This window comes from Apteryx mantelli, chromosome 7 (assembly GCF_036417845.1).
Source record: "Apteryx mantelli isolate bAptMan1 chromosome 7, bAptMan1.hap1, whole genome shotgun sequence".
NCBI lineage: Eukaryota > Metazoa > Chordata > Aves > Apterygiformes > Apterygidae > Apteryx > Apteryx mantelli.
Window position 1 is genome coordinate 21,563,034 of NC_089984.1, and position 26,240 is coordinate 21,589,273.

The window sequence follows — 26,240 nt, forward strand, 5'->3', positions numbered from 1 at the left end:
GCAGGGAAGGAGGAAAAAGCAGGAATAAGACCTGAATTGGAGAAGCCTGAAATTCTCTTCCTCCAGCAATGGGCTCTGCCCTGGAAACCTTATCGGGGAGAGTTAAAAAAGAAGAAAGTCATTTAAAAAGCGGTGGTCGGCTTTTTATTCAAGAAGGCAAAACACAGACGTCGCTGTCGCCCCGGCGCGCCCGCGCCCGCGCCGGCGACTGTCGCGGCCGCCCCAGCGGTGCGGGCCGGGCGGGAGCGCCGCGGGGCGGCGGGGGGGCGGGCAGGGCTCCCCGCGGGGCGGGCCGGGGCGGGCCGGGGGCGGGCCGAGCCGAGCCGAGCCGAGCCGGGCCGGGCCAGGCCGGGCCGTGCCGTGCCGGTGCGGCGGCGGCGTCCCGCGAGGTGCAGCGGCGCGTATGGGGACGCTCCGCATCGCGCTGCCGGGCCCCGGGCCCTGGGGCTTCCGCCTGGTGGGCGGCCGCGACTTCGAGCAGCCCCTCACCATCTCCCGGGTAGGGCCGGGGCCGGGGCCGGGGCCGGGGGCTGCCGCCTGGGGCCGGCGCGGCGCGGCGGGGCCGTGCGGGGCGGGCGGGCGCTGGGGCGGGCAGGTGGCTCGCGGGTACAAAGGCAGGGCTGGTGACACAACCGCGGTTTTCTTTTTCCTTTTTTCCCTTTCCCCCGTTTTTTCCCCCTTTTTTCTTGTTTTTTGCTTCTTTTCCCTTTTCCTCTTTTCCCTTTTCCTCTTTTCCTCTTTTCCTCTTTTCCTTTTTCCTCTTTTCCTTTTTCCTTTTTCCTTCTTCCTTTTTTCCTTTTTTCTTTTTTTTCTTTTTCCTTTTCCCCTTTTTCCTTTTCCCCTTTTTCCTTTTCCCCTTTTTCCTTTTCCCCTTTTTCCTTTTCGCCTTTTTCCTTTTCACCTTTTTCCTTTTCCCTTTTTTTCTTTTCCCTTTTTTTCTTTTCCTTCTTTCTTTTCCCTTTTTTCCTTTTCCCTTTTTTCCCCTTTTTCCTTTTCCCTTTTTTTCTTTCCCCTTTTTTTCTTTTCCTTCTTTCTTTTCCCTTTTTTCCTTTTCCCTTTTTTCCCTTTTCCCCCCATCTTTTTCCTTTTTCCCCCCATATCTTTTTCTTCTTTTTTACCCCCCCATCTTTTTCCTCTTTTGTTTCCCCCCCTCTTTTTCCTCTTCAAAATTCTTGGTGGCCCACACAGTCCATGGATTTTATGGGTATTTTTGCTTCTCGGGTACCAGCCCTTTTCTGCTGTCAGTAACAAACCTCTGGTAATAGGCTGAGGGGATCATCCCTGCTCAGACTGGTTGGTAGTTTGGGTTTTGCTGCCTAACCTATGGGGAGTATTTCAGTAAGTCGCACTGAGGTGGTGTTGAATGCTCGCGTGCTTTTACTTGCCATGTATAGTTAAAAGAAAAATCCTTTGTTTACAGAAGCCATCTTAACCTCCGTTAAGTGCTTCTCCCTGTTTCTGTTATAAGTCCATCTTACCCCCACTTAAGGAAAAGTAAGTTAGGAAATGACAAAGTTTGACATCTAAAAAATCTTAATGGCGTAACTTGATTTGCCCTCTCTGGCTTAAGTGTTCTGTCTGCCAAGCTTTAGGGTTGGGCTCTACGTACCTTGCTCCCTGCTGTCCCTACGCACACCTGCATCCGAACTCGCAGCGCCCGAGTGCTTACACCACGGGCCCTGCTGCTGAATTCGAGCAGGGTCGTAGCGAAGGGGTGGCCCCTACCCCAACAGTTCGCCCCAGGACCACAAAAAGCCAGGGCACACGTGCATGTCTCCTCCTGCACGGATGCCCAGTCAGTCCGTGGGGATCGCCGTGGGCCCGGGGAGGGCCGGCTGCAAAAGCCTGGTGGGCAGCGTACCTGAACTCGAACTTTTGGGAGCTGCCTTTCGAGAAAAACGGGATGATGAAACCTGTGGTTTTCTGAATGCCACCTGCCCAGTGGCCCCCTGCTCCCCCTCTGCTCCTGCTGCCCCCAGGACCCCACGAAGGCCGGGGAAGCTGCCCCGCTCCCAGGAGGTGACAGGCTGATGAGCGCTCTCAAACTCGCCAAGGGAGGGAAAGAGATTAATTTTCTCTCTAATCTCTTGCAATTACAGTAAGAATGCCTCATTCTTATAAAGCATTTTTGGACAGGACAGTGGCTTTAGCCCGGGGGAAGTGATATTTACTTCATTGTTAGGGTAATTGTTGTCATTTCCTTCCAGCAAAAGGCTTGTAGGCAGAAGGATGTCTGAAGTCCTACCTCTGCTTTTACCTCTTCTCCTTGGTCATCTCTGTCAGTGCTCAGGGACACGTACCAGGGATGGAGCTCAGCAAAGAGGCAAAAGTCCCGTCTTATGTGAGAAATTGATTGTGACCCTGGAGACTAAAATGTAATAAAATAGCCTCTCTTATTTTGGTGACGTAAATGCTGACAATCGGCAGCTCATGTTACAGCTTTCTCCTGTGGCCTCTGACATTTTTAATTCACCCTCCAAGGCTTCAAGCCGTTGATCTTTCCCATGGTTCGCTCCTCGCCTTCCTCCTTGTCTCCCTCTGGGTCAGTAGCAAAGCTCTTGGTGATCTCCCCCCCCTTTACCATGTAAAAAAGAGCTAGTCCACTTTTTTCCTGTTTTGTAGAGTCTGATTCTCCTCATGTGATGATTTTATGGGGCTGTAGCTTTGTTCTCGCTTAGTGTGCTTGTGGCCTGCGCTCTGATGGCCGAGCCCTGTGGGCAGGGATCCAGCCAGGCCTGGCCGGGGTCTGCCAGGGGGTCTGCCAAGGGTCTGCATTCTGGAGCGGCGGCAGCCCGTTCCCACGGGGGCGGTGGGAGTTGGGAGCTGCGATCCCGGTGCCTCCGGACCCGCCAGGGCTGAGGAGGGCAGGGAGCACCCGTCCCATGAGCATGGGGGCCGGCACCCGGCCAGCAGTGGCCAAATGCCACCGATGGCCTGTCATATCTTAACGAGAGGCGGATGAAAGATTATGGTGTTTCCACAGTTCTTCTTATCTCTTCTTTCCTCCCTGCCCTGTCCTGTCCTGCCCCCTTTCCACTTAAACTGATCGTTCAAAACTGCTTCAGGCTCGGATATGTCATGAGCGTCTTGTCTGTACAAACGCTTCTGGTTTCTGGAGCTTGTTGGATCAGTCTTCCAAGCGAGAGCTGAGCACGGGGATTTCACAAGCGCTTCGTGGGAGATTCTTGTGGAATTTCCCTTTCTTTTTCAAAGGGATGCTTTGCAGATGTTTCTGCATTTATGTTTCTTTTTACAACTGTAGGGTAGCAGTGGACATTTTATCAAAGCCTTTGTTCAGAGGGAACATTGTGCTGCTCTGTGTAACGAAGCCTAGATGAAAAACTGCTTGATTTCCTTACAGGAATAAGGAAAGACCTTGGTCTTTATCGCCCTTCGGATGATACAGTGCGATGAATTCATGGGCTACAGCTTTTCCCAGGTCCTTTCCAAGCTGTGGGCTGACATGCTAGAGGATAATAGTGTCTCTGTGGCTTGCCTGTGGTTGGGCAGCTTCCAGTTAAATTCCTGTGAGATTAGTGGATCTGGTGGAGGAGCAAGCAACCTAGTGCATGAGGAGACATGCTGGCAACGTGGAGCTGGCTGTAAAGCCATGCAGTTAATAGACCCCATCCCCCTCCATCCCTCAGGTAACAGCTAAACACAAGCTATTTCCTGTTTGCTTCCATTTTATTCTGGTCAACCATATGGATTTGGGGTTCTGGTTGAACATATGTGTGGAACCGACTGATGAACCCTGTCCTTGATCTGCTTTTCGTATTTTGTGCTTGTGGTGTGTTATCTGGAGTAAGAATGACCAAAACAGGCAGAGGGGAATCTGGCTGTACATTTTGTCATGTCAACAAAACCCCAGCCTCATTAAGAAGGGATGTCTCTCAAAATCTGTGAAACAGGCCAAAGCCAGTAACTACATTTTGGTATGAAACTGGGCATTTCCCCACTGAAAAAGCAGCCTAAAGACAGCCCGCTTCAGCAAGTATATTAAAAATCTGAGCTCTCAACATTATGCCTCTTGCTGACTTTGACCACAGTAACATGAATTCAACCTCTGTATGTTTAGTCTGATGCTTTATCTATTCATGATATCTTAAAAGCATAGAATTAAAAGCAAGAAGGGGATTGGAAGATAATCAAATATTTCCTCCTTTTTTTTTAAAAAAAGCCCTCTGAGCCCCTTATATAAACTGAGAAACTTGATTTAGTTCTAATACTAGACTTAATGGTCCAAAATCAGACCAAGGGCTGAATCCCGTGGTGTGGAAGGACTTCAGGTTTGACTTTGGTTTTGGCTGACCTGCCTACCTCTGGTCTCGGTCTGGCCTCTGGTTAGGAAGCAGCCTGAGAAAGATGCAATGGAGCAATGCAGTGCGAGAACGTAAATAGTGGCGCCAGGGCGCGGTGGTAACGGGGACAGAGCCGCTTAGTGGGATCAGCGTGGAAGCAGACACTCTGCTCCGGCCAGGGGCATTTGCCGGGGAGAGCTGTCCCTTCGGGCCGTGCTGGGCAGGGGCCGGCCCCGGAGCGGGGCAATGCTGGCCGCTTTGGGCATAGGCACAACGGCTGAGGATGCTGCACAAGCTGCAATGGCTGTGACCACGCTGCCTGGCTGGTTTATGCCGAGGGACGAGGAGCGATGGCCGCCCCGGGGACGGTAGTCCATCTTGCAGCCTCGGCAATGGGAGAAGTGAGATGGAGAGCGCAGGCCTGTCTCTCGGCTTCTGTCCCACCTCTGCTCCTCGCTCTTCCCTGGCAGGAACAGCCTGGTCCATGCTCAGCTCCAACCTCTGCGGCTTCAGGGCAGCAAAGCTGCATTTTGCCCGCACCACCAAGAAGCCGTGCGGCAGGCAGTTGCCATACAGGCAGGACCGAGGGTCTCCCTCGCGAGCTGCACTGCTTTCTGTGAATGGAGTTTCTTTTTGCCTGGTCTTCTGACAGTTTCTGGGTTCATGTAAGTGAAGGTGGAGCAGCCCGAGGGGCACCACGTGTGGGAGCAGCCTCCGTGCTTGAGATCTCGTCTTCCTACCGCGAGAGCAACCTTCCCCAGGCATTACGCGAGACACCCTGTGTAGGAGGGGGGACCGAAGGAATTGCCTTTCCCGTTGAAGGCTTTGGGAACACCTCTGTCTCCTTCGCAGCATCCCACACTCTCCAGGGCGAGGCGATGCCAAGCCATTCCCGCTGCAGAAACACCAAAACCTCCCTCCTTACTCTCTGCAGCTGTTGAGTGCCGAGCGCTGCCAGCTTGCACCGGCATAAAATGAAGGAGAAATACCTGCACATTCCTGACCTGCTCTTCCCCCCCACGGGGCTGCTGGGAGCACACGTGGCGGCTTGCCCCGACCGCAGCACAGGGATAGCACCCTCTGCATGCTGGGCATGCCGGCGTGCACGGCAAGCGTGCCATCGGAGCAGGGGAGAGCCCTCAGAGCCGTGTTGGATGTGGAGAGTGCAGGTTCACATCTGCAATAACGACCTGATGGGTTTTGAAGTCAGCACGAGCCCTGGCAGCTTCTGGGGCAGCTGCTGGCTGGACTAGTTGGTACCTCCTCAGAGGTATGAGGGGCTGCTGCGGAGAGGAAAGGAGTTAGCTGGTCGCCCTGGCTGCCAGGGTCTGGGCAAGAAGTGGTCTTTAGCTGTAGCCAGGGGAAATTAGCACAGTAAAATTCCCGCGGTAAAGATAGTAGAGCGCTTTGGGGCATAGGACAGATTTGATCTTTTTCAGCCCTGTTTCCTGAGCCCGTTATCAGTTCTTTGGGCAACATCTGGCCCACCTTGTTCTCAATGAACCTAAAGAGAAGATCTGAACATCAAGATGAGATGTACCCACTCTAATCTTGTGCAAGACCTTTAAACTCCAGAATTTTAGTTGAGAAAGGTAAATATTGGACTTCTTGGAAGAAAAAGAGTCCTCTTTGTTCCCTGATCTTCTCGCTCCCAGATGCTGAATTATGTGCAGTCTTAGGCTTCCTGGTACCTTTCATCCTTACAAATCACTTTGTTCATCAAGAGATGTATTTGGTTTGTAAAATGCTTTGGGTTTGAAGGATACTGCATCAAAAAACCTACAGCAAATGGATTTGCGGTATAAACTTGGAAATGAAGGATGCCTTAACTGCATAAACAGTTGATGTTGTTCTGGACAGTGACACAGTATCTTAGATAGTTGCTGATTACTGGACATGTTTTATTTAGAGGATGAAATAAACTATGGGGAAAGGCTCAGCTAATGAGCAGCTTTCTTTATATGAAGTTTTTCAGGTCTGGTAAGAAATCTTTTTTTTTTTTTTTTTTTTTTTAATGTGGTTCATGTTACAAAATGAGCTCTGAGGCTGAGTAACTCCTTGACCACCGATTGTGCATCCATCTGGGCAAATCTTGTCATCGGTTCTTTTTCCCCTGTGGGTTGCTTGAGGTCTGTGCTGTAACACACAGCGTCCAGAGCGTGTGATTGCTGTGAAATAAACTGAGGCTGGCCTGTGTTTTACGCCGCCTCCAGGGCCAGCCCTCTCCGTGCTCTGCCTGACGCCTTCCCTTTTCTGTGTTAATGATCCTCATCCGCTAGTCATAACCAGGCAGAGCCGGAGGGAAGCGGGCAGGTGCCTGCGAGCGGGGCTGCCAGAGGCAGTGGTGCCACAGGAGCCCTCGCCTCGAGGGGCCGGCGGCCGTTGTCCGTGGGTTGCCCTTGCCACAGGAGAGCAGGAGCAGCGTGGAGGGAAGGTCTCCGGGCGCTGCTCGATGGCCCCTTGCTGTCTCCCCCTGCCCTGAAGAGCAGGGGTGGGGAACGCGCCAGCCTGCGTTTTCTCATAGCCTCTGATCTCTGCTGACCCAGCTGCGTGCTTCTGCTGGGAGAAACTGTAGCTGCTTAGCATAATACTCCAATGCTGAGTGTATTACTCATGGCAAACCAGCAGTGTGCGGGGGTGGGGAGGATTAAGTTGAATGTCGGAGATGTCTAGTTGTCAGCGATGGCCCCATAAGTATGTTGCTGCATGTCTGTTCTGTCCAGCGAAGATGCAGCTTGATGTTCCTCTCAGCCTTGGATAGGTGCTGTTTATCCAGGCCTCCTCCCTCACTGTTGTTCTTAATTTTCTTGTTTCTTACCCCTTCATCACTTCACGCTTTGCGTGTCTGGGTGTGGTGTGACAAGTGTTGCTGGAGGCTGTAGGGTCTGAGAGACTATGAGGTTGATGGATAGCGGGGAGTAGGCCAGCAATGACATTGAATTTTAAACTATCCCATATCTCTTGATTAACCCAGAGCTGCGTTATGCTGCTCTCCGCAGAGCCCATTCTCCTCTCTCATTTGCTGTGGGCAGCAGATTCCCTTAATATGTCCTCTGCTGCCTCCTAATCCTTGTCTGAAGAAGCAAAGGCGGCACTGTATGGACCATCAGGAACTCATGTCCAGGGACCGCAAAGCTTGTTAAGTAGTTTGTGTGGAGTTAATTGCATCAAATGCAAAATTTGGTTATTTGGCTGGCTGGCTGTGGGACAGTTTTATAAAGTGGGTCTGGGAGCTGGGGAAGCAATGCTTCCCTTCCCTCCGATAAATCAAAACATTTTCTTTGTGTGGTGTAAATACCCTTGCCCAAAGATAGTAGCTGAAGGCTTGCCATGTCATAGCCAAGTTCTTCCTTTTCTGCTTGGCCTCCAGTGCAAGGGAATGAAAGCAGGCAAATCTCCTGGAAGATAGAAATCTGAATTTTGCAAAATTGTGATGGCTTTGGTGAGGTGGAGCCCAAAGTGTGTGTATGGGGAAGGCAGGGGAGCTGGGTTTTTTTCTGCCATTTTCATGATTGCAGAACTTACATATATGTGTGCATGCAAGCACGTGTACACAAAATTTGGCTTTGCCGTGTAAGAATATAATGCAGGTCTTTCTTCTATCTGTACCAACCCTGAATCTGTGGGGCCTCTTTCAAAAGTGCCTATAATTATTATTTGGTCAAAAATGTTATCTACTTCATTGGGCTTTGTCTGAGTAAAGAGTGCAGGATCAAGCCCATGGATTATGGGAATTATTTGCTTCTTCCATATGCTGTCAAATGTGTCTGAGCTGATGCTTAGTTCTTCTGAGCTAGTATCAGGGTTCCAGTTTGAAGTGCCTGGTTATAAGCGTCTAGATTATTTCTGTGGCAGTCCGGGCTTTACATGCTGATGACTGAACAGAAGCCACAGAAGCTTCTGGGAATATTTGAGGCTTGAGTATATGTGAGGTTTCTCACACAGAGGATAGGCGGATCTTGCTCAGCGTATCTCAAGGCTCCGGTCCTGACTGCTGGCAGACGTGGGGGTGTGCAGGCTGCTGAAACCCTCTCCCAGACCTGATGCCGAGGGACGCTCCCTGACAAGCCAGGCACTTGCGTTTTCACCTCACAGCTGGCATTCATTTTGGAAACCGCTTGACGTAAGACAGCTTCACTTGCATGGATTCATCCAGGCCAGGTACCTAAGCCAGCCAAACTGAGTGTTGTTGGTGTTTCTGTAGGCATGCTCTGGTGTTACACCCAGGAGGTTGAGCTCGGGGAGCTATTTCAGGTACAGCATCAAGCCGTTCTGCTCCACGTGTCTCAGCATTGTCTTTTAAACAGTGAAATGGCCTAATGGGAAAGTGTTACGCTGTTGCCTTGGAGCAAACCTGCCAAGGTATGGCACAGCTTGTTTCCGGAGGAAATCGCCTCTGCCCCATGGTGTGCTGCTCGCCATTGCCACCCCTCCCCAGCTGCACGCTGCACCTTGGGGATGAGCGAGGGATGTGACAAAGGTAAAAGCAGAAACAGATCTTCCTAGTGGCAGCTCTCTGCTCCTCCTCGAATATCAGAAACGCTTTTTGCTTTGCTGACTTAATTGGTGGTAAGTGAGCAAATCTCAGCAGCAGCACTGACAGAACGGAGATGAGCTCGGACCTTGCCGCGTGACTGCAGGAGGGAGGCGTGATTAATAGATGTTAATCATCCTAAAAGGATGGGGTGGGGGGTTCCCTGCAGTAACGCGCTCTTGTGCAGACACGTTTCCTATAAGGAGTACTGGCAGACAGTACAAGCTGGATTTTGCAAGTAAACAGTTTACGGAAGGTGACGTTTCAGGGCAAGTTATTTCAAGCACTGAAAAAATTGGGTTTTAAAGCATGTTTCCTTTTGGCAAGTTTGCTTATCTCCTTCAAGCCTGTGCAGCCTTGTGGTTTTCCCTTAGGGAAGAGGTTTGTAGGTTACCTCAGTGGCCATAACCACCCTCGTGCTACGAATGACTCTTATCTGAGCAAGGGCGGCACTCAAATTTCAGATTCTTCTGCAGTGGATGCAGAAGGGGAACATGACACCACAAACGCTGACAAAGCACAGAGGTGTCTCCTGCAGACATCTGTCACTCATCCCAGTGGGTCTTGGGGTTTCTTGAGGAGGCTTCAGTACTTTAGTGTCTCTGGTGGGCTGCTCATGCTCAGCTGCTCCTTGTGGTACAGGATCATTTCTAACAGCCTGCCAAATGTTGCATATGTTATCAGTCTTTAAATACAACCCACATGGCCAAGCCTCCAGCAGAGTTCCAGCGGTGGCGTTAATCCACCGTTATTCTTGACCTGATTGAAAATGAGTGATAATCACAGTGTGCTGAGCTCAGGGCTCTGCACCGAGGTGAGTAATGTGCACCTCTCCATTCTCTGGTAGCTGAGGAAATAAAGGCTCTGAGAAACGTAGAGACTCGGTTAAGGTCCAGTGACCAGAGGAGGACCCAGAACTCATCTCCCACAAGCCCTCTCCAGTGTGGTGATTTCTCAGGGATCTGTCTCAGTTTCTAAAGCAGCAGTGCCCAAACTCTGTGGGACCATGGGCCACTCTCAGCCCTTTGGAGTTCTTCATGGCCTGATTGCTATCCCTGTCACAAGTTTTGAAATGAAATACTGAAAATACTCTCAGGGCAATGGATCCCATGGAGCATCAGCAGGCTGCACTTGGTGGTCTTGTAGGCCACTAGCGGGCTGCATGCCGCAGCTTGGAAGGCAGTGATCTTCACACTGAAAGCAGATTTGCTGTATCCGTGTGGTGTCTTGCCTGGCGTTTTCATTAGTGCATCCTCTGTCAGTTTGCAGACTGCTTGCAGCATTAAAAGTGGCAAGCAGGTAGGTGGGGGCACTATTCTGTTGACCCATTTGAAGGTCTTTGGGTTAATGCTGAGCACCTTGGCCAAGCTGGACATCTATGATATACTCCATCCTTCTCTCTGACATGAAGCACTGTCTTAGCAGAGAGATGGAAGGGGGAAAAAAAAGCATCTTGTGATCTTCTCTCTTGTTGGGGAAAACATCCCATTGCAGCTGTGAGGGGATGTGCTGAACAGCCTCATTTTTGGCCCAGGGAAAGCAGTGATTGCAACAAATGTGTCACACCTCTAGGAGGTGGGCATTTACCTAGGGGAAATGATTTGCCATGTAATTCCATAATAGGACCGCTCTCTAAATCCTATGAACAAAGTTTATTTATGTCTGACAGTGCTGTTGGGTTTGCTCAGCTGCTTTCTAGTCCTTTCAGCATGCTGAAACCCAGCATGAATGCGTAGAGTGAATACCAGCTGTGATGGACTTGTAAATGAGGTGTGTCCCAGCTCCAAGGCATGTCCTAATCTGTACTCGTGTGTGGGAGCAGTCCACCCTTCCCATTTCCTCAGCCTATTAAATAAGTGATTGAAGTGCATTGCAATCATGCCGCCTCTCCCTCAGAGTCATTAAAGCTGTCCAAAACCTTATGCAGAGTTTGCAAAGCCACAAGCAATTGTTACATGCTTCACCCGCAGCCCAGGTGTTAATTTTGGCTCAAAAAGGTCTTGACTGCTAAAAGGACATGTCTTTAGTGGAAGCAGTAGCGAAAAATGATTGAACTGTTTGTTAGTTAGCTTGAAAATGTCAAGTTTTAGCTGGAACCTTCCTTTTTCGCTAGGGGTATTATACCAGTGGCATTCCTGTGTAGTGTCTCTATCTGGGATCCCAGTGAGATTACCCCAAGACCCTTCCCATTAGTTATTTCTCAGGCAGAGCACAGCAGGTCTTTAGCAGTGCAGCGGTAAATATGGGAGGCAAAGTACCCTACATAGAGATGAAAGGGAGATGTAAGATGGCAAAATGTATCAAGGTGAGCTGTGCTCAGACTAGGGTGCTGGGGTTGATGCTGTCACTTTTTCAGAAAGTACTGTCAGATCGTAGCTTAAAGATGAGGTTTCTGATGCCTTTCTGCCTTCTCATCTGCTTGGTAGATCAAGCACTGCTTTGGGATTTGATCCCATTGAAAACAGTGAGAGCTAAAACCAGATTATTAAAACTAAAGCAGCAAACCAAAATCTTGAGCCCAAACTTTCTTTCTGAGAGCACAGCAAATGAGACCGTGATGCAGAAGAAGCTGTTTGTGATTGGTGTTGACCATACTGGGGTGACTCTGATTCTCACTTTTTCTGGCATCTCTATTCTTAAAGCATCAGACTTTCCAGCTGTCCTGAGTGCTTTCTGTTTTGGAAAGTACTCCTCCATCCAGTGAAGAGCAGAGTTGCTGTCTGTATGCTCTCTCTTTCTTAGAGAAGTGTACTAGCTTGTTTGTTGTTAGTACAAAGCCAATCTCCTTGAATGAAAAGTCAGTTTTTGTCATTTTAACTCCACCCCAACATCCCACCCCAAATTTCTATCTAGGGGTGCCAAAATATAATCCTGCCCCTAACTTTAATACTCAGGAGGATCTAAGGGCCAGATCCAAACTCCCATAGGCCAGATACATTTCTTTTGAGAATCTGTTTTCATCAATTTTCACCTCCTTGTTTCCAGGTACCAGCAAGAGAAGCCCTGAGGGCTCCAGCCGTCTCTGCAATGTCGGTAGGAAAGCTGCTCCCTGAAAAGTCCAGTCACTCTTTTTGTTCTCTCTTAGGTGACTCCCGGCAGCAAAGCTGCAATAGCAAACTTGTGCATAGGAGACCAGATCATAGCCATCGATGGAGTGAACACAGACAACATGACGCACCTTGAGGCGCAGAACAAAATCAAGGGCTGCACAGATGAGCTGACTCTGACGGTCAGCAGGTACGTCCCTCAGCGAGGCTGGGGTGGGGAGAGGGTAGGATGCTGAGTGGGTGGTAGCTATGTTTTAGTTTGACAGCAGACCTTCCCATCTGGTTTGTTTAGTTTGACCTCTTGGTGCTGTGTCTGGCCAGGCTTTGGATTGCAACAGGGAACCTCAGTTCAGCCTTTAATACTGCTTGCATTTACTGCACTTTGACCTTATCAAAACAACTTTCCCAGTGAGAAATTGGCTGATAATTTGTGACACAGTCAGTCAGCCTGTTCTGTGGCTCCTGACAGCAGGGAATTCTCATGAAAACTTCAGTAGTAGCAGAGAAGGTATGACCAGAGACAATACTTTCTGTTGCAGTAATTTAGCAGTTAAAATATGTGGTTGTGTGTTGTCCTAATCATTAACTGACTAGTTTTTGCCATGCACGGACTCAAAACGGTTGTCTTGGCTGCTGTCTTGATCATCAGTGTGGGGCGAGGGATGACTTCAGCCTTTCTACCATCTTGACCTGAGGGGCAATGGACAGCTTCATTCCCTTTCCCACCGTTGTCTCAAGCTTGGGTTGTATCTGCACAGAGAAGCAATGGCATCTGGAAAGGCAAGGGTCTCCTTTTCATTGACCTGTTGCTTCTTAAAAGTACCGGAGCCTGATTTTTCAGGGGTGCTGGGGACTTGTGCTTCTCGTTGGTTTGTATTACAGCCATGGGTACCCACCACTTCTGGAAGTCAGCTGCTAGATGGCGGCTTGGCATTTCTCGTTCTACCATGAGCTTTTCGGCCAGCTGCCTTTCCCCACAGAACGACTGTATGTCAGTGTCGTGGCAGGGGTAGTGCTTCAGGTAGGGGTGCAACAACATGCCTTAAATGAGATGTAGTTCTGGTGTTCAGGCTGTTCTGTGATAAGCAGAAATCCTTTATCGTAGCTTGGATAATGCCAGTAGTTCAGCAGGCATTTCCCAGTCAAGCAAGAAGTCAAGGGTCTTGGCCAAAAACACCTGAGAGTTTGGTCAGGGAATTCATAAAGGGAAAAAAGGGGCACAGTGAAGGCTGTACGAATGGGTGGTAAGCATTGCAGCAGCAAGATAGCCCCAGCTTTCTCAAAGTGACTTCTAATTTGGTAGTTTGTAATCCTTCTGCAAAGGCATGCTCGTTCCCCTCTCTGAAATGTCTGGCTTCCTGACTTAGCAGCCCACTGCCATGTGATTCTGGTTGGGTGAGAGGAGGGGAGAGAAGGACTGTTTCAGCCTCTGGGCAAGCTTGCTCTTACAGATCATTGAGTCTGTAAAATGTGTTTGCTAATGTTAATTACAAAGTTGTTAACTTTATAGCTACCCCATGTGCATTTAATTATCCGTGAGTAGGAAGCTGCCCAAAATGGTTCTAGCTGGATGTGCAGTCGTGTAAAACTGTGCAGTGGCTTTGAGTTAAAACAGTCCAACTCTTTCTCAAGGCCCTGTTTAAATGAGGTGGCAGGACATATGTGACAGACACTTCTGCTGTTGTACTGATAGATGAGTGCCACTGACAACATGGCTGAGGAGAGCAGCAAGATTGCAAGGACGTGAAAAACAGTGATCTAACTACTCATCCATCTTAGGGTTTGATATTATTACCTGTCACTCTATGTTAAGTCCATTGTAAATGATTCTAGGAGACTTTGTGCAGTTTTTGGTCCTTCTCCTTTTTTGGAGGTAAAATTCTGCTTGGGGAAGAATTGCCTGCTTGTTTGGAGATTTGATAGCTGCTGGAGATGTTTGTATCGGGAACATGATAGCACAGAGCTCTGCTTTGATACCTAAAGACAGTCAGGGTGTTGCATCATGTGGTCTCTCCTGGTTGTTCTCTGTAGAGCATATTTTATCCTCTCAGCTGTCTCCTTCTGGGTCTTGGTTACTGCGTTGTCCCAAATGCAGCTGGCCTCTGTGGTCAAAAATGCAACGTAGTCTTTGTTGCTGAGGCTGGATCCCTTCCTGACTCCGCAGACTAAGGGTCAAGACCTTAAAATGGAAGATGTCAGGAGGAGGCATTGAGGGGTGATGGAGCAGGCATTTTGTATCTGTGGGAGCTTGTGCTTCATCTTTCCATTCAACTTGGGATACTGGAAATCAGCAGGGAAGGCAGACTGATCGAGTGATCAGCTCTCCTTCCTCACAGAAGGGAAGAGCGTCTCTACTGAGGTGGAGGAGATGGAAGGCATTTGGGAAGACTAATGTCACCTGGCCTTATAGCATGGCCTGGGCTTCCTGCACCTTGGTGGGCGAACTCTGTCAGTAAGGCTCGACAATGTAATCGGTCAGCAAGTCAGCAAGGTTGACAAATACAGTCAGGCCAGAGTCGGGATTTTTTTCCTTTCTCTGTGTGGCTCTGTAGGTAGTTGGCTGAGTACGAAGGGGAAGGTATGTCACCTGTGCTTCAATGCCACCAGCTCTGGGCTCCAGCCTCCACGCTCTGCAGTCTTAGCTCATTAGGGGATCAGTTGCACACAGCAGCCTTCCTGGCAAGGGTTTCTGGTCTGCTAGTGCAGCCGCTCTGCTGGCTGGGGTGTTGGGCGCAGTCCCGGCTGTGGGTGTGCCTGTCTGCTCCAAATTTTCTAGAGAAGTCTTCCAGTTCTTCTTTTCTGCTTACTATCACAGAGACACCTTATGAGAGCATAGATCCTTTGTGATTTTAATTTCCTATCTGATTAATTTTAAATGATTATTCATGGAGCTCCGTATCTCTTCTGATAGTCTACAAAATGTTCTCAGACCTGCATTTGGGGTGGCAGCAGTCTCATGCCTGGAGGGATTTTTACAGCCGTGAGTCTGAGCCCACATCAGGGATTTCAGTTCCCCTCACGGTAGTGACAGTGGGGACTTTATTTGTGACCATGCTGTGAATGCTAAAAGTGTACATGGGTTCAAAAGCAGACTGGACGAATTCATGGAAGGAAAAATCTATAAAGGATATTAAATACCAAGGCAGTATCTCTGCTTCAGAAGGCCCTTAAGCTGCAAATAGCTGGAGGCTGGGAGAGTGCTTTAGGGAAGTATCACTCTATGCTCTTGTGCTCTTTCCCAGACCTAAACAAACCTTATATGTATGTGTTCAGCATCATGCAACTCTCCTCTCTTTTAATGTTAGCTGAGTGGTTAAGTTTTCCTTATCTTTGGCTGTACTTATGATTATTTAAGAGAAGTATAAATGTAGAGAACTGAAAGGACTTTAACACTTCTGGTAAAGGAAATGCTGTTTGCACTGTGTACTTGATTGTGAATATCAACAGCATTCCCATGTTTCCTGTTTCAGTATTTTCCTTAATGATGGTAACAGTCCAAAAATATTTCAGATCAGATTGTAGGCAGGAAATCTAGTCTAACACATGTTACTGTTAAAAATGGATCAAATTACTAGCAAAAGAAAACACGTCCGGTCTGCTTTTTCACCCAAAGGGGCAAATTTATCGCTGGTAGAAATCTGTTAATTTCCTAGAAGTTAAAATCAGCCCTGAGTTGTTTCTCTGAATATGCTTTTCTAAGTGGCATTGCCAGGTGCTTTGCTGTTTGACGTGTGAACAGAGATCAGTTAATTCTTCTGCCTCAAGAATGGTTGTTCTACAATGTTGGCGCATTCACCGAATTCCTGCCGGCTTCAGCATGTCTAGCAAAGCACCACTCCTTTCTCAGCCTTTTTGTTCATTCATTTTGCTCTTTGTTTCAGGCTAGAGTGTGCTTTTAGGAATGCAGTTCCCAAGAAACCAAAGTAAAGGTCCCAATATTGTCTTTACTGGTGTGTGATCAAGCTCTACACCTTGATTTTGCTTAGTGTACTTAAAAAGTCTGACCTACAGCAGGCTGCCTACTCCAGCAGACTCAAAACCACATGATGATATGGAAATAGAATTTATACTGCCAAACTGAGAAATTTCACAGGCAGAGTTTTGAGCCTCTCCCATTCACTGGAAAAAGGAAGTTTTGGATGTTGAGTCTTTGAGAAGAGCTCTTTTCCTTTTTTAATTAGGGTGTGTACGTCTTAACGCTGAAATGCTGGGGTCAAGCAAAATATTCCCCCAGGCTGCATCTGGTCCAAGGGGACCTCTGGTTTTCCTGTAACGGGGTAAACAGCAAGCCATGCCCGGCAGATTGGAGAAAGCTATCAACTTACTTTGGAAACATAGTGTGTTTTGGGAAGAGAACTCACTTTGACAAGAGAGCACTCAAAGAAAGGAAGGCTCAGGAGGAACAAACTCTCCTACTACAAAATTCACCTGCTAGACAGAAGGTCCAGTTATCACCAGTGTCACTGGCAATGCTCGTGATGAATTTGGCGCACACAGCTCTGTGCAGCCAGGGCTACAGAGTAAAACAGATAAACAACACAGACAAACACTCATTCTATTAGCAGTGTAGGTGGATGTTAATTCTAAAACAAATGGCTTTTCCCTTAAGTCTGTAGTCACCAAATGGGTAGCGGAGTTGTGCTCATATGCAGCTGTGGGCAACTCGAAGGTAAATTGTGTATGTTCTGTTAACAAAAAACAAGTGTTCCTGCAGTGAGCGTACCCTTCCTGCTGTGACCAGAGGCAGGTTGGGGGTGGTAAGACGAGAGGAATATTTGTGCGAAGGGATTGCAAACATGTCATCTCTTGTTCCACTCCCACTGTCCTTTTCTTCAGATTTCAAGCTGCTCTTCTACAGCTTGGCTGCCAGCATAAAAGATATTACTACACCTTTTTTGTTTGCAAAACAGTCTGTTACTCTGCCGGAAGTGATGGCAATGAGTGAAGCTATGCATTTGTTCTTTAAAAACTGCCAGGATCAGGGAAGTCAGACCTGCTAACAGCATATGTTAAATGCATTGTCAGAAAGGCTCAGGAAGACAAAAAGGATAGAGAGAGAGAGAGAGAGAGAGAGAGAAATGTCCTCTGTGTTTGATTCGGCAGGTTCGGCTGCACAGGAGGCTCCCCATCCGTGTGCCATGTGTTACCGATTTTCAGCGGTGCAGACAAGCTATGCAAAGTCATAGGCTTGAATTTGTGTTCTAGGAAATCCGTGGAGTCCGTTGACTCACTTAGGTTTGTTTTTTGCTTCCCTGCCAGCAAGAATTTTCCAGCTCTGTCATCTTACTAATAATTCTTTTGGCCTTGGGAAAAGCCTGATGCTCTGCGTGCATCTATATATGGGCACGACCCGTAGCGGCTGCCCACGAGCTCTCCGGGGCGGGCTTGGTGCTACCCAGCCCTCCCGGGTGCATGCCAGGAGCTTTTACTAATGACTAGTGCATTCAAAGTTATTTTGCAAATAAAGCCTGTGGCTTGCCATATTTTTACAGCTTCTTTCTGGGAGGCAAAAGTAGTTTACTCTAGAGCTGACTAGTGGAAGAACAGTGCAAGTCTGAGCTGTCAGGTGTGTTAAAACTTCATAGCTTTGTAATGAAATTGCTCGTGCTGCACTCTTGTTGCTCGCTTTGCATAGTCAGGGTTGCATCCAGGCCTTTCGTCTCTAGCGGATGTATGAAGAGAGCCCTAAAATACAAGGAGCAGCGGCCTCTACATAAAGAAATAAATTTGAGTACTCCTGTCCCCAGTAAGCTCTGAATAGTGGTGGTGTTAGACCTGGCGATCGGTTGTGTGCAGCCCAAAGACAGTTATTAAACAGGCTCTGCTTGCCAAAGTGAGCCTGCCCATTAATGGAAGGCTTGCCAAAAGTGGCTGCTCATGTTTAAATCCAAGGGTAGGTACTTTGCAGCTGCTGTAGTTAAAAGGCTGGCTAAATAGATACCTTTCTTTTTCAGTAGCCTGAAAGCTCTTGTTGGTAGTTACTAACCATTGCTGGTTTTTAGGTCTTCCCTCATTTTTCAGCTACCAGTGAAAAAATGGGTTTGATGGATATCAAACCTTGCGTTGCGCGAGGAACTTTTCCATATTTACAGTTTTAGTTGCTTCTTTGGTATCTCATGGTCATGTCCAATCCGGTGTTTGAAATGGGTCTGTAAATGTGCCTCTCTCCTTCTCTCTGCACTTATTTATGCAATTCCTGGTGCACAGAATTAGAACCTCATTTTCCAGACCTGAATTTCCCTTGAAGCTATGGCCCAGTTCCACATGCAGAACGTTGGTAGCAACATCTAGGCACTTGTGGTATTTATATTATTCCATGTTCAAGCCAGGCTTCTTGAAAAATGTTGTGTTTTATAAATATCTCTCCAGATTCCTGTGTTGACTTGCATGCAATTTCCCTCCTCTCCTTCCTACCAGTTCCTCACAGTCCAAGCTAGCTGCTTCTACGCATGTATTCCAGCGTCAGAGAAAAATCCTTCTTATACCAGGTCTTGGTTTCTGCATGGATGAAGCAGCAAATGCATGGCTCTTTCCCTAACCCTGTTATGGTTGCTCTCTCTCCTGTGGCACGGAAATGTAAACTGCAAATGTGATGAAGTTTGTATTATCCATTAATTAGCCTGACCCTTGTTCCCTGGCCTGTCTGAATGTCATGTTTTTGTCTTCTCTTTCTGCACCAGCTGGTTGAATGTTGCTCTCTGATGGAGTCTCGTTTGAAAGACTATGCAATAGAAACCACACTCTTAAAAACAAATTGTCAGCAATTTAAGCAGAAGTCTACGAGATGCTAAGGGGGTGTTATGAGATCCCTGGGTGGCGGGTGCAATTCCCAGCAGGCAGTGGGGAGCCCAGCCCGTCTCCAGCGGGAAGGCTGGTCCAGCCGCCCTGCTGATGGCAGGCAGCGCGGGGAGTGCCCGGGAAGGTCTTTCCCTCTCGGTGTTCCTCGGCGGCGCGGTGCGAGAGGGTGCTCAGCTGGCCGGCCCGTGGGAGCAAAGCTGTCTCCTCTTTGCACCGTGTCTGGGGCCTTAAATGGCCCGTGGCGAGGGTGACCGGCGGGCTCTGCTGCAGCTGTTGTGGAGACAAAGGGGAGCTTTATTCTCCCTGGCCTTAGAGGGATAACCGCGTGGACTATTTAACCTTTCTGTTTGGATAACTTTTAACTTGGACAGAAAGTAAAGCCTGCAGTGACCTTGCTGCTTCCATTTATATCCAGTGACAAATCAGAATGGCAGCAGACTTGGAAACAAACTTGTATTTTTGCATTCCTATTAAAAGGGGAGAAAAATCTGGTCAAAAACCCATTGGCTGCAGTAGTTGGCCAGAGCTGCCTCCCCTAATCTGGAAACCAATGTGCTGTGCTGCCCCGCACGCGGTGAGCAAGGGCCAGAGGAATGAGAGTGAGTGCCCCAAGTCTTGTCAGAAAGACTTTTGCTCCATATGCGTTGCCTTGCCCTAAGCTTAAATTTGCAGGCTGAATAAGGTGAAAAAGAAAGTGCCAAAAGAAATGCTGCCTCAAAAGCAGCTAGAATTGGCACCGGGGGCTACATGCAAGAAATAAGCTAAATCATTTGAAGTGTTTAGTGCTTTCTAGAACTGCGCTTTCCTCTCCAGGCAGTGCCCACTTGCTTACAACCTGTCTGGCAGGTTGTTTGAATTCCCCATGCTTTGCTCTGGGCCCTGGTTTGTTTTTTTGTTTATTTCAGATGAGATGAATACTTGGTCGCGTGTGGCTGTGATATAGTGAGGCTGAATAGCTGTAATCTGAGTAAAACCTCTGGTTCCTTAAGTACCTTAAAGCAGTGGTTGCCCGAAGCAGGGGAGAATGATGGTTTTGTGTTCACCTTGTGTACATTATATGTCCACTAATGACACTTGTGGGAGACAACAGATTGTCATAGATCTGATCCCATGCAGCCATTACATTCATATTTGTTAGGCCTGAAGTGCCCCAGCTCGTCAGATGCCCGGGTTCAGATAAGGCAGGTTGTTGGGTGTTTGCACCACAGCTGGGCTCGCAGGAAGCGATAGTCTGGAGCCAAAGGCCTGCTGTAGCTGAATCACAGCTTGCGAAGGATCATATCTGGTGTGACCTGTGTCTTTGTACTTCTCTGTGAAAGGAGGTACAGCACACCAGACTTCATTCATTCAGAGGTTTTACTGTGTAAAGTCCAGAGTGCAATAGATGCAACAGCACATAAATAAATGCCCTATAAAAATTCTGCCTCCCCTCTCCTCCCAATGAGTTACCCTCTAGATGTAAATTTTAAAATTCTATTTATGCAGTAAATGTCTAAAAAGTATGAGTGCATCACAGTTAAGTTTGGGTTGTTTTTTGAAAAAAGGGCATTGGAGAGCTTTTAGAGAAATGATGTAGACTAGACTGGATTTAGCATGGATAGCTCTAGTCCCTGTTTCTCCATTCTTGTCAGTTTTATATGCCTTTTTTGTTTAAAGTCTCTTGCGAGTCATCCAGTTAATTCCCACTGGAAGCATGCTTGTTCTGCTAACCAAGTACTGAAACCACAGCTGGCCCTGGACCCACAGATATCTAAGAAGTCCATCTATCTGCAGTTGCAAATTCTACAAAGGGTTCCTGTCAAAACAGGACGTGGTTTTCAAAACTCATCCTAAGAGTTTATCAGCTGTCTAGTTGCCGCGTTATGCAATACTTAGCAGTGAACAATGGTTTTCATTCAGCAACGCTGCAGTCACTCATTCCCTACTATGAAGACGTTTGTTGAAAGTAGCACTAGTAGTCCAAAAGGAGTCCCTCCTAAAGGCTAACTATTCTACTTATGAGAAACTTAGGTAGTGTGTGTTTCCCGCAAAGTATCTCGAGCGGATCTAAGCACTCTACTTCTTTCTCATCACTTGTTTGTCTGTTGTTTTTTGGGGTCATAGCAAAACTTCAGAGTGATGATGAAAAAGCCATTGTTTTTGGTCACAGATCTTGACTTGTGTTTCAGGCTGTTGTGAGTAATTGGGTCAGACCACAGACTGACAACAGTTATGCAGACTTTCTCCTTGGACATATTATGTTGTCTCTGTTCTTAGTCTCATTACAGGCTTGGACCCATCCTTTCATAGTGCCCCAAAGCCTCTATTTGTTCAGCACAGACACCACTGTATAAATAAGAAAAGAATTCTAGAGACCAAAAGTAAAAAATATTTCCATCTTGTACAAGGCAGCCCAACTTCAAGAAGGACACATTCTCTGTATATTCAGTACAGAGAAGAGTTGTTCCGCTTCCCTGCTACCCAGAAAAGCTGAAACACACAGTAATCTGAGCTGTCCCACTTAAGTTAAAGGATGCATATCTAGGGGGGTATTTCCAGCTTCTGTTGTTGGATGCCCTGAGCTGGAGCCCATGCCTGTGGTGCAGCCAACGGAGTCCCAGAGGGCGATCCAGGAGGATCACGGCTAAGATCCTACCTTCCTCCAAGGACCTCCTGCAACATAACTGAGACATCTGAGTTACATGCCTAAAATGAGGCTGGATTTCCACTGAATATGGATACAAAAGGCAGGGGAAATGTTTTTAACCAATGAACTTTAAGTCCTTTAATAATGATAACAATGCCCTGTGATGAAAATAGACTATTAAACTATTAAAAATTCATGTATTGCAGAACGGAGTCAAAAGTCTGGTCACCACTTGTAACTGAGGAGGGAAAGACGCATCCTTACAAGATGAATCTGGCCTCTCAGCCCCAGGTAAGTAATAGCATATCTGCATGCTTTTGTTCCCTGCTTACTCCTGTCCTGCTCCAGAGCAGTTTCTGGCCTGATCCTCCAAGGAGCTGAGCCTGTATCACTCCATTGGTTGCACTGGAAATAGTGCGTGCTCAATACCTCCCCGAAATCCTGTGGCCCTTGGAAACCTTCAGAGAGCAAAGAGGCTCTTGTGGTCAGGAGGAGGCCTGCTGCCATGGAGAGCTAATCTGAATACCTTGCCAAGGGTAAGCTGTTTTGGATATGAGGTGATGTCTCCTGATTTGTGCATGCACACCCTATCTTAAGGGGCATGGAAGGCACTGTGTAGGCGTGGCTTAATGCAAACGATAAATTACCACTACCATTGCTAATCCTGTTGATTTACATAGATAAGAAAGGTCTTGAGAGAGGAGGAAAAGGATTCACTCTTACAGTGCTTTCTGTTTTGTTTTTGTTTTTTTTCCTGTTTTGTCTTGGACTTTTTTGTTATAAATATCAAGGCTCTTACTAGCAGTCTAGCCCTGGAGAAAGGGGAAGAGAAACACACCAGCCTTTTATATCCTTTATCTGTGTGGCAGATCTTATAGCCTCTGTCTAGGAGATTAGTTTTGTAACCTGTTAGTGGCCTTGCTTCACTGGTCTGCTGCCTCTGTCAAGTAAATGTAGTAATAACTGTGACCTGTGCAAGGGCATTGCCTGGGCTAGGTTTACAGGATTATGCTGCACAAATCTATAATAACTACACCAAAATCAACGGTATTACTCTGGATTTTTACTGGGGTGGTGACTTGGATTCTGGCCCCAGCACATCTCCCCTGTGAGTCTTTCTAGCAAAATGAGTAGAGATAAAAATAGATTGACTTTGCAACCAATTAAGTGCTAATATATCTGTCTGGGATGGAAAGGACCTGAATCTAAGGCAGCATGTGTGCAGCGATGCCTTGCCTAGACCTTGGCCTGGGATCCATCCATGCTGCCTTTCATGCCAGGCTGCTGTGTGTTGCTCGGCACTAGAGCGTGGTGCTGCCTTCTCCAGGTATTTTGTAACGTAGCCAAGGCACAATGCGGGACTGAGCCATTTGGACGTGAGTTGGGCTGGGGGTGCGCAGTGATGCCAGCCTGTGACACAGCTGGAGCTGGGATCTGTTTTGTCTTCTGCTGCCCAAGCCCTGGAGAAGTTCTCCTGGAAACCTTCAGACTTGGCAGCCATCCCTTGCCGAAGGAGCGGGGAACTGTTGAACCTTTGAATACAGCCTCATCTAGTGCTGTCCTAAAACGGAAAGACAACCCTGTCCCCTGCTAGTACTTTGTTTCAGAGTGAAATGGGATTTGTAAAAGCTAATGTTGGTGAGTGAACCTGCCAGTGCAGTTACTTTAGCATGTGATTTCACTGCTCAGCAAATGACTGAAATATTTTAGAAATGTATTCTGAATAGATCCAGGAGTGGGTTTCTTCTGAACTCTGTGTTGAAATGCTCTGAATTCTCTGCATATAGAGGAAGGGACATACGTGCTTCTAAAGTGCAAGCTGGGCAGCACTACAGGGCAAAGACAGAGGTGGTTCAACCGTAGGACCTGTTGCCTGTCACTGAAACAGGACATTCATCTGGTCCTATAGAAATCTAAGAGAAAGCCCCCACTGGTTTTGAAAGCGTCTATCACGTCAGGGCTGCAGCCCTGATCTTCCTGGGTGGTTCTTGGAACAACATTGGGAGAATCAGGAAGAACTGGCTATAGAAATCTCCTGATGCCTGGCTCTAGGCAAATCCAGAGACAGGTATTTGCTGTGGTCCAAAAACTAAACCTCAGTGACCGATCTGATAAGGCCAGCCCTCAATTTATGTTAATGCATCTGGCAGAATTTAGGTAGAAATAGCCCTGCAAAACATCCTCTCCTACAGTCTTGCACTGATCCTTACTGCAGTGCCAGTCTGGATGATAGATGGGACCCTGAATATTGCATGAGACATTAGGGCATTGAAATCTCTGCATAGGCACCTTCCCCCCGCCACAACCCAGCCTAAGATGGACATCCACTGGGGCTCAAATGCTAAACATAGGCTATTTTAATCCCCTGATATCACCTCTTAGCTTTACTCATTTGCTCTGGCAGAATTCAGCAAGTAGCTTAGGTTCAGGAAACTTCTTTTCCATGAACCCTGTTCTAGTTTTAACCCTAATTAATGACTCTCCTTCAGTCAAGTGCCCTCAAGGTGAAGAATTTGAATGTGAGCCAGCCCTGGACTATTTCAGTGAGCCTATTGCAATGCAGTAAGAAACATGGGTGCTGAGGGACTAATCTTAATATTAGTCTTAGTCATAGGTCATGCCCTGCTTTCTAAAATCCAAGCATAGGCGTCCAGAAAAAGCATTGGGAAGGGCAGACCTTGCATGATTCAGCACTAATTCTGGCTGTGGAGCGCATCTTCTCCTAAACCCTAACCTTAGTCTTAATCCTAGCTTTAGTTTTGGCCATAATATAGGGACCCCAGTGGTGCCAGGAGATAAGTGTGGCACAACTAGATTTGTTGGTACAAACTGCTCAGCTGACTTCAGCAACGGGATTTGGTGAGAAAGTGACTGCAGGGAGATTCCTGTTACAAACCCTGTCCCTAAGCAAACAGTGAACCTGGCTTTAATCTCGTTCTAGACACTAACTGTTGCCTCAGAATTAGGCACTGAACCCTTGTGGTTGCTGATCCTTGGAGAGGTTGTATTTCCTGATGTAAAAGGAACAAAGTCGAGCTCAGTTGCTCTGGTCTTCACAGAAGTTTTGCCTTTCCTTTTCTCCTGCAGCCAGCTAAGTCCTTTGCAGCGGCCTGCGTGAACGAAGGAACTGGGTGATTGGTGCTTGCTGTTGTTCAGGGCATGGGACTTTCTTTTGGATGCCTTTGTCCTGCCGTGCGCTCACATGGGGAATTGGCAGTGTGAGGGAAGATGTCTGTCTTGTGTCTCCAAACCTCAACTCCCATTTACCCTTCCTGCTTACCAGTGCCTGAACATCCTAGTCCAGTGTGCCAAAGAAAGGTGTCACGCCCAACATCACATTTTAAAGACTTTTTTAAATACACACCCGTTTCCTTTTTCAGTAGTTGACTGCAGCAAGTAACATTTTGTGGTGGAGTCCGTCTACTCTGACTGTGATGTCAGTGGAGCGAGCTGATTTCTGCCAGAACCACGGCAAGCTGTCGGCTGTGTTAATTTGGGGCTGTGTCTCTGGACTGCTACCAGAGATTTCAGTCAGGCCTGCTGCAAATAACCAGCGCAGCAGCAGCAGCGTGCAGAACATGCTGTGTACACCGGCATGGCAAACTGCTATGAATTTTACCACAAAGATGCTGATCTCATTTTCCAGCAGGGTTGGCGAAAGTCAGGAGCAGAGTTGAATCTTCGAAGGCGAAGGCAGTGCTGTCTGAACTGTTCAGGTTTTTCTAACTCCCTTGCCAGTGAAAGCAGTACGTTTGCTTTCCTTGGCAACACTCTTATGCCAAACACTTACTAATTCACTTACCAAGCAAATAGGACACACTGAGTCCTGTAGTTCACTTAGGGCCTGATCCAGGGTCCACCAAAGATGATTCTCACTGTTCTTGAGCACACTCCTTTGAATGCAGAAATATATATTTACACACGTGAACAGCCTTACTGCAGGCACAAAGCAAAAATGCTCTAAAGCTTTTGTTGTAGAGATTGGATTGCAATTATCCAAATAATTTTCCCCCTTTCTTGAAATTAGGTACTGTTTAAAGTTTTTCCCCCATCTTCAATGTCTTAACTGAAATTTCTCACAGCACTATGTCTATCTTCTTTTCCTGTTCCCATTTTATTTTTACAGTTAAATAACTAAAGTCTTTGCAAAAGATCTTGAAAAAGAAATTAATTTTCAATGGGTGACGAGCTATATGACTAAAAAGACAATTTAAGATCACTGCCTGGACCCTTTTTACCCCATTAGGCTTTTTGTTTATTTCTCTAATCCTGTTGGAGGCTGATCCTTGGTGAAATGTTGCATCCTTCTGTACAAGTATTTTCCCTGGTTTGGAGTGCAAGTTCAAGCTGTTTGATGTGCCTTTGAGAAAAAGGCCTTCCACAGCCTCCCATGCATTCCCTGAAGTCCTGAGTCCCAAGACTGACTTCATTGTCTAACCTGACCTTTGGAAAGGGAAGAGCTATAGCCTTACTATTATTTTGTTATAATTATCATTATCCCTCTGAATTAGTTTAAACTGAAGCAAGAGTGATGATAAAATCGCGTTTCGTGGCAAGGTGTACCAGCTTGTCAGCAGCGGCGGCTCAGCAGGCCAAGCCGGCTTTGTTTTGGGTGTGACCATGGCAACGCTGGAGGAAGGAAATGACGGAGACGACTTAGTGTATTTTCTCAATTATTTCACTTGCACTTCTCACCCAGCTCATAGGGGTGATCACTCCGTGTCATTTTCCCATAGAGAACTTCTCCTCACTGCAGCAGGAAAAATTAAAATAACATCTGCCTGCGCCTTCTGCTTAACTTTTCTCCAGAAAAGTGGTCCCAGCAGGAAAGAACAAATTATTTCAGTGATTAAGATAATTTTAGTGCTTATGACGCTGACCAGATCTTGGCATAACTTTTATGCTCTGCCACATGCACTCCAGTAACCCTGGGC

The 26,240-nt window shown here is 47.5% G+C and overlaps 1 protein-coding gene across 1 annotated transcript in view; it reads left to right on the plus strand.

The window, feature by feature from the left end:
- Positions 1 to 327: 327 nt before the first annotated feature.
- The window catches only part of PDLIM1 (PDZ and LIM domain 1), a 43,702-nt gene continuing 17,789 nt past the window's right edge, over positions 328 to 26,240 (plus strand). Inside the window, exons 1-3 of the mRNA XM_067299954.1 lie at positions 328 to 499; positions 11,921 to 12,072; positions 21,513 to 21,597. Of these exons, the coding sequence (XP_067156055.1) occupies positions 404 to 499; positions 11,921 to 12,072; positions 21,513 to 21,597 (333 nt within the window). The 5' untranslated portion in view covers positions 328 to 403. The remainder of the gene's footprint in view (positions 500 to 11,920; positions 12,073 to 21,512; positions 21,598 to 26,240) is intronic.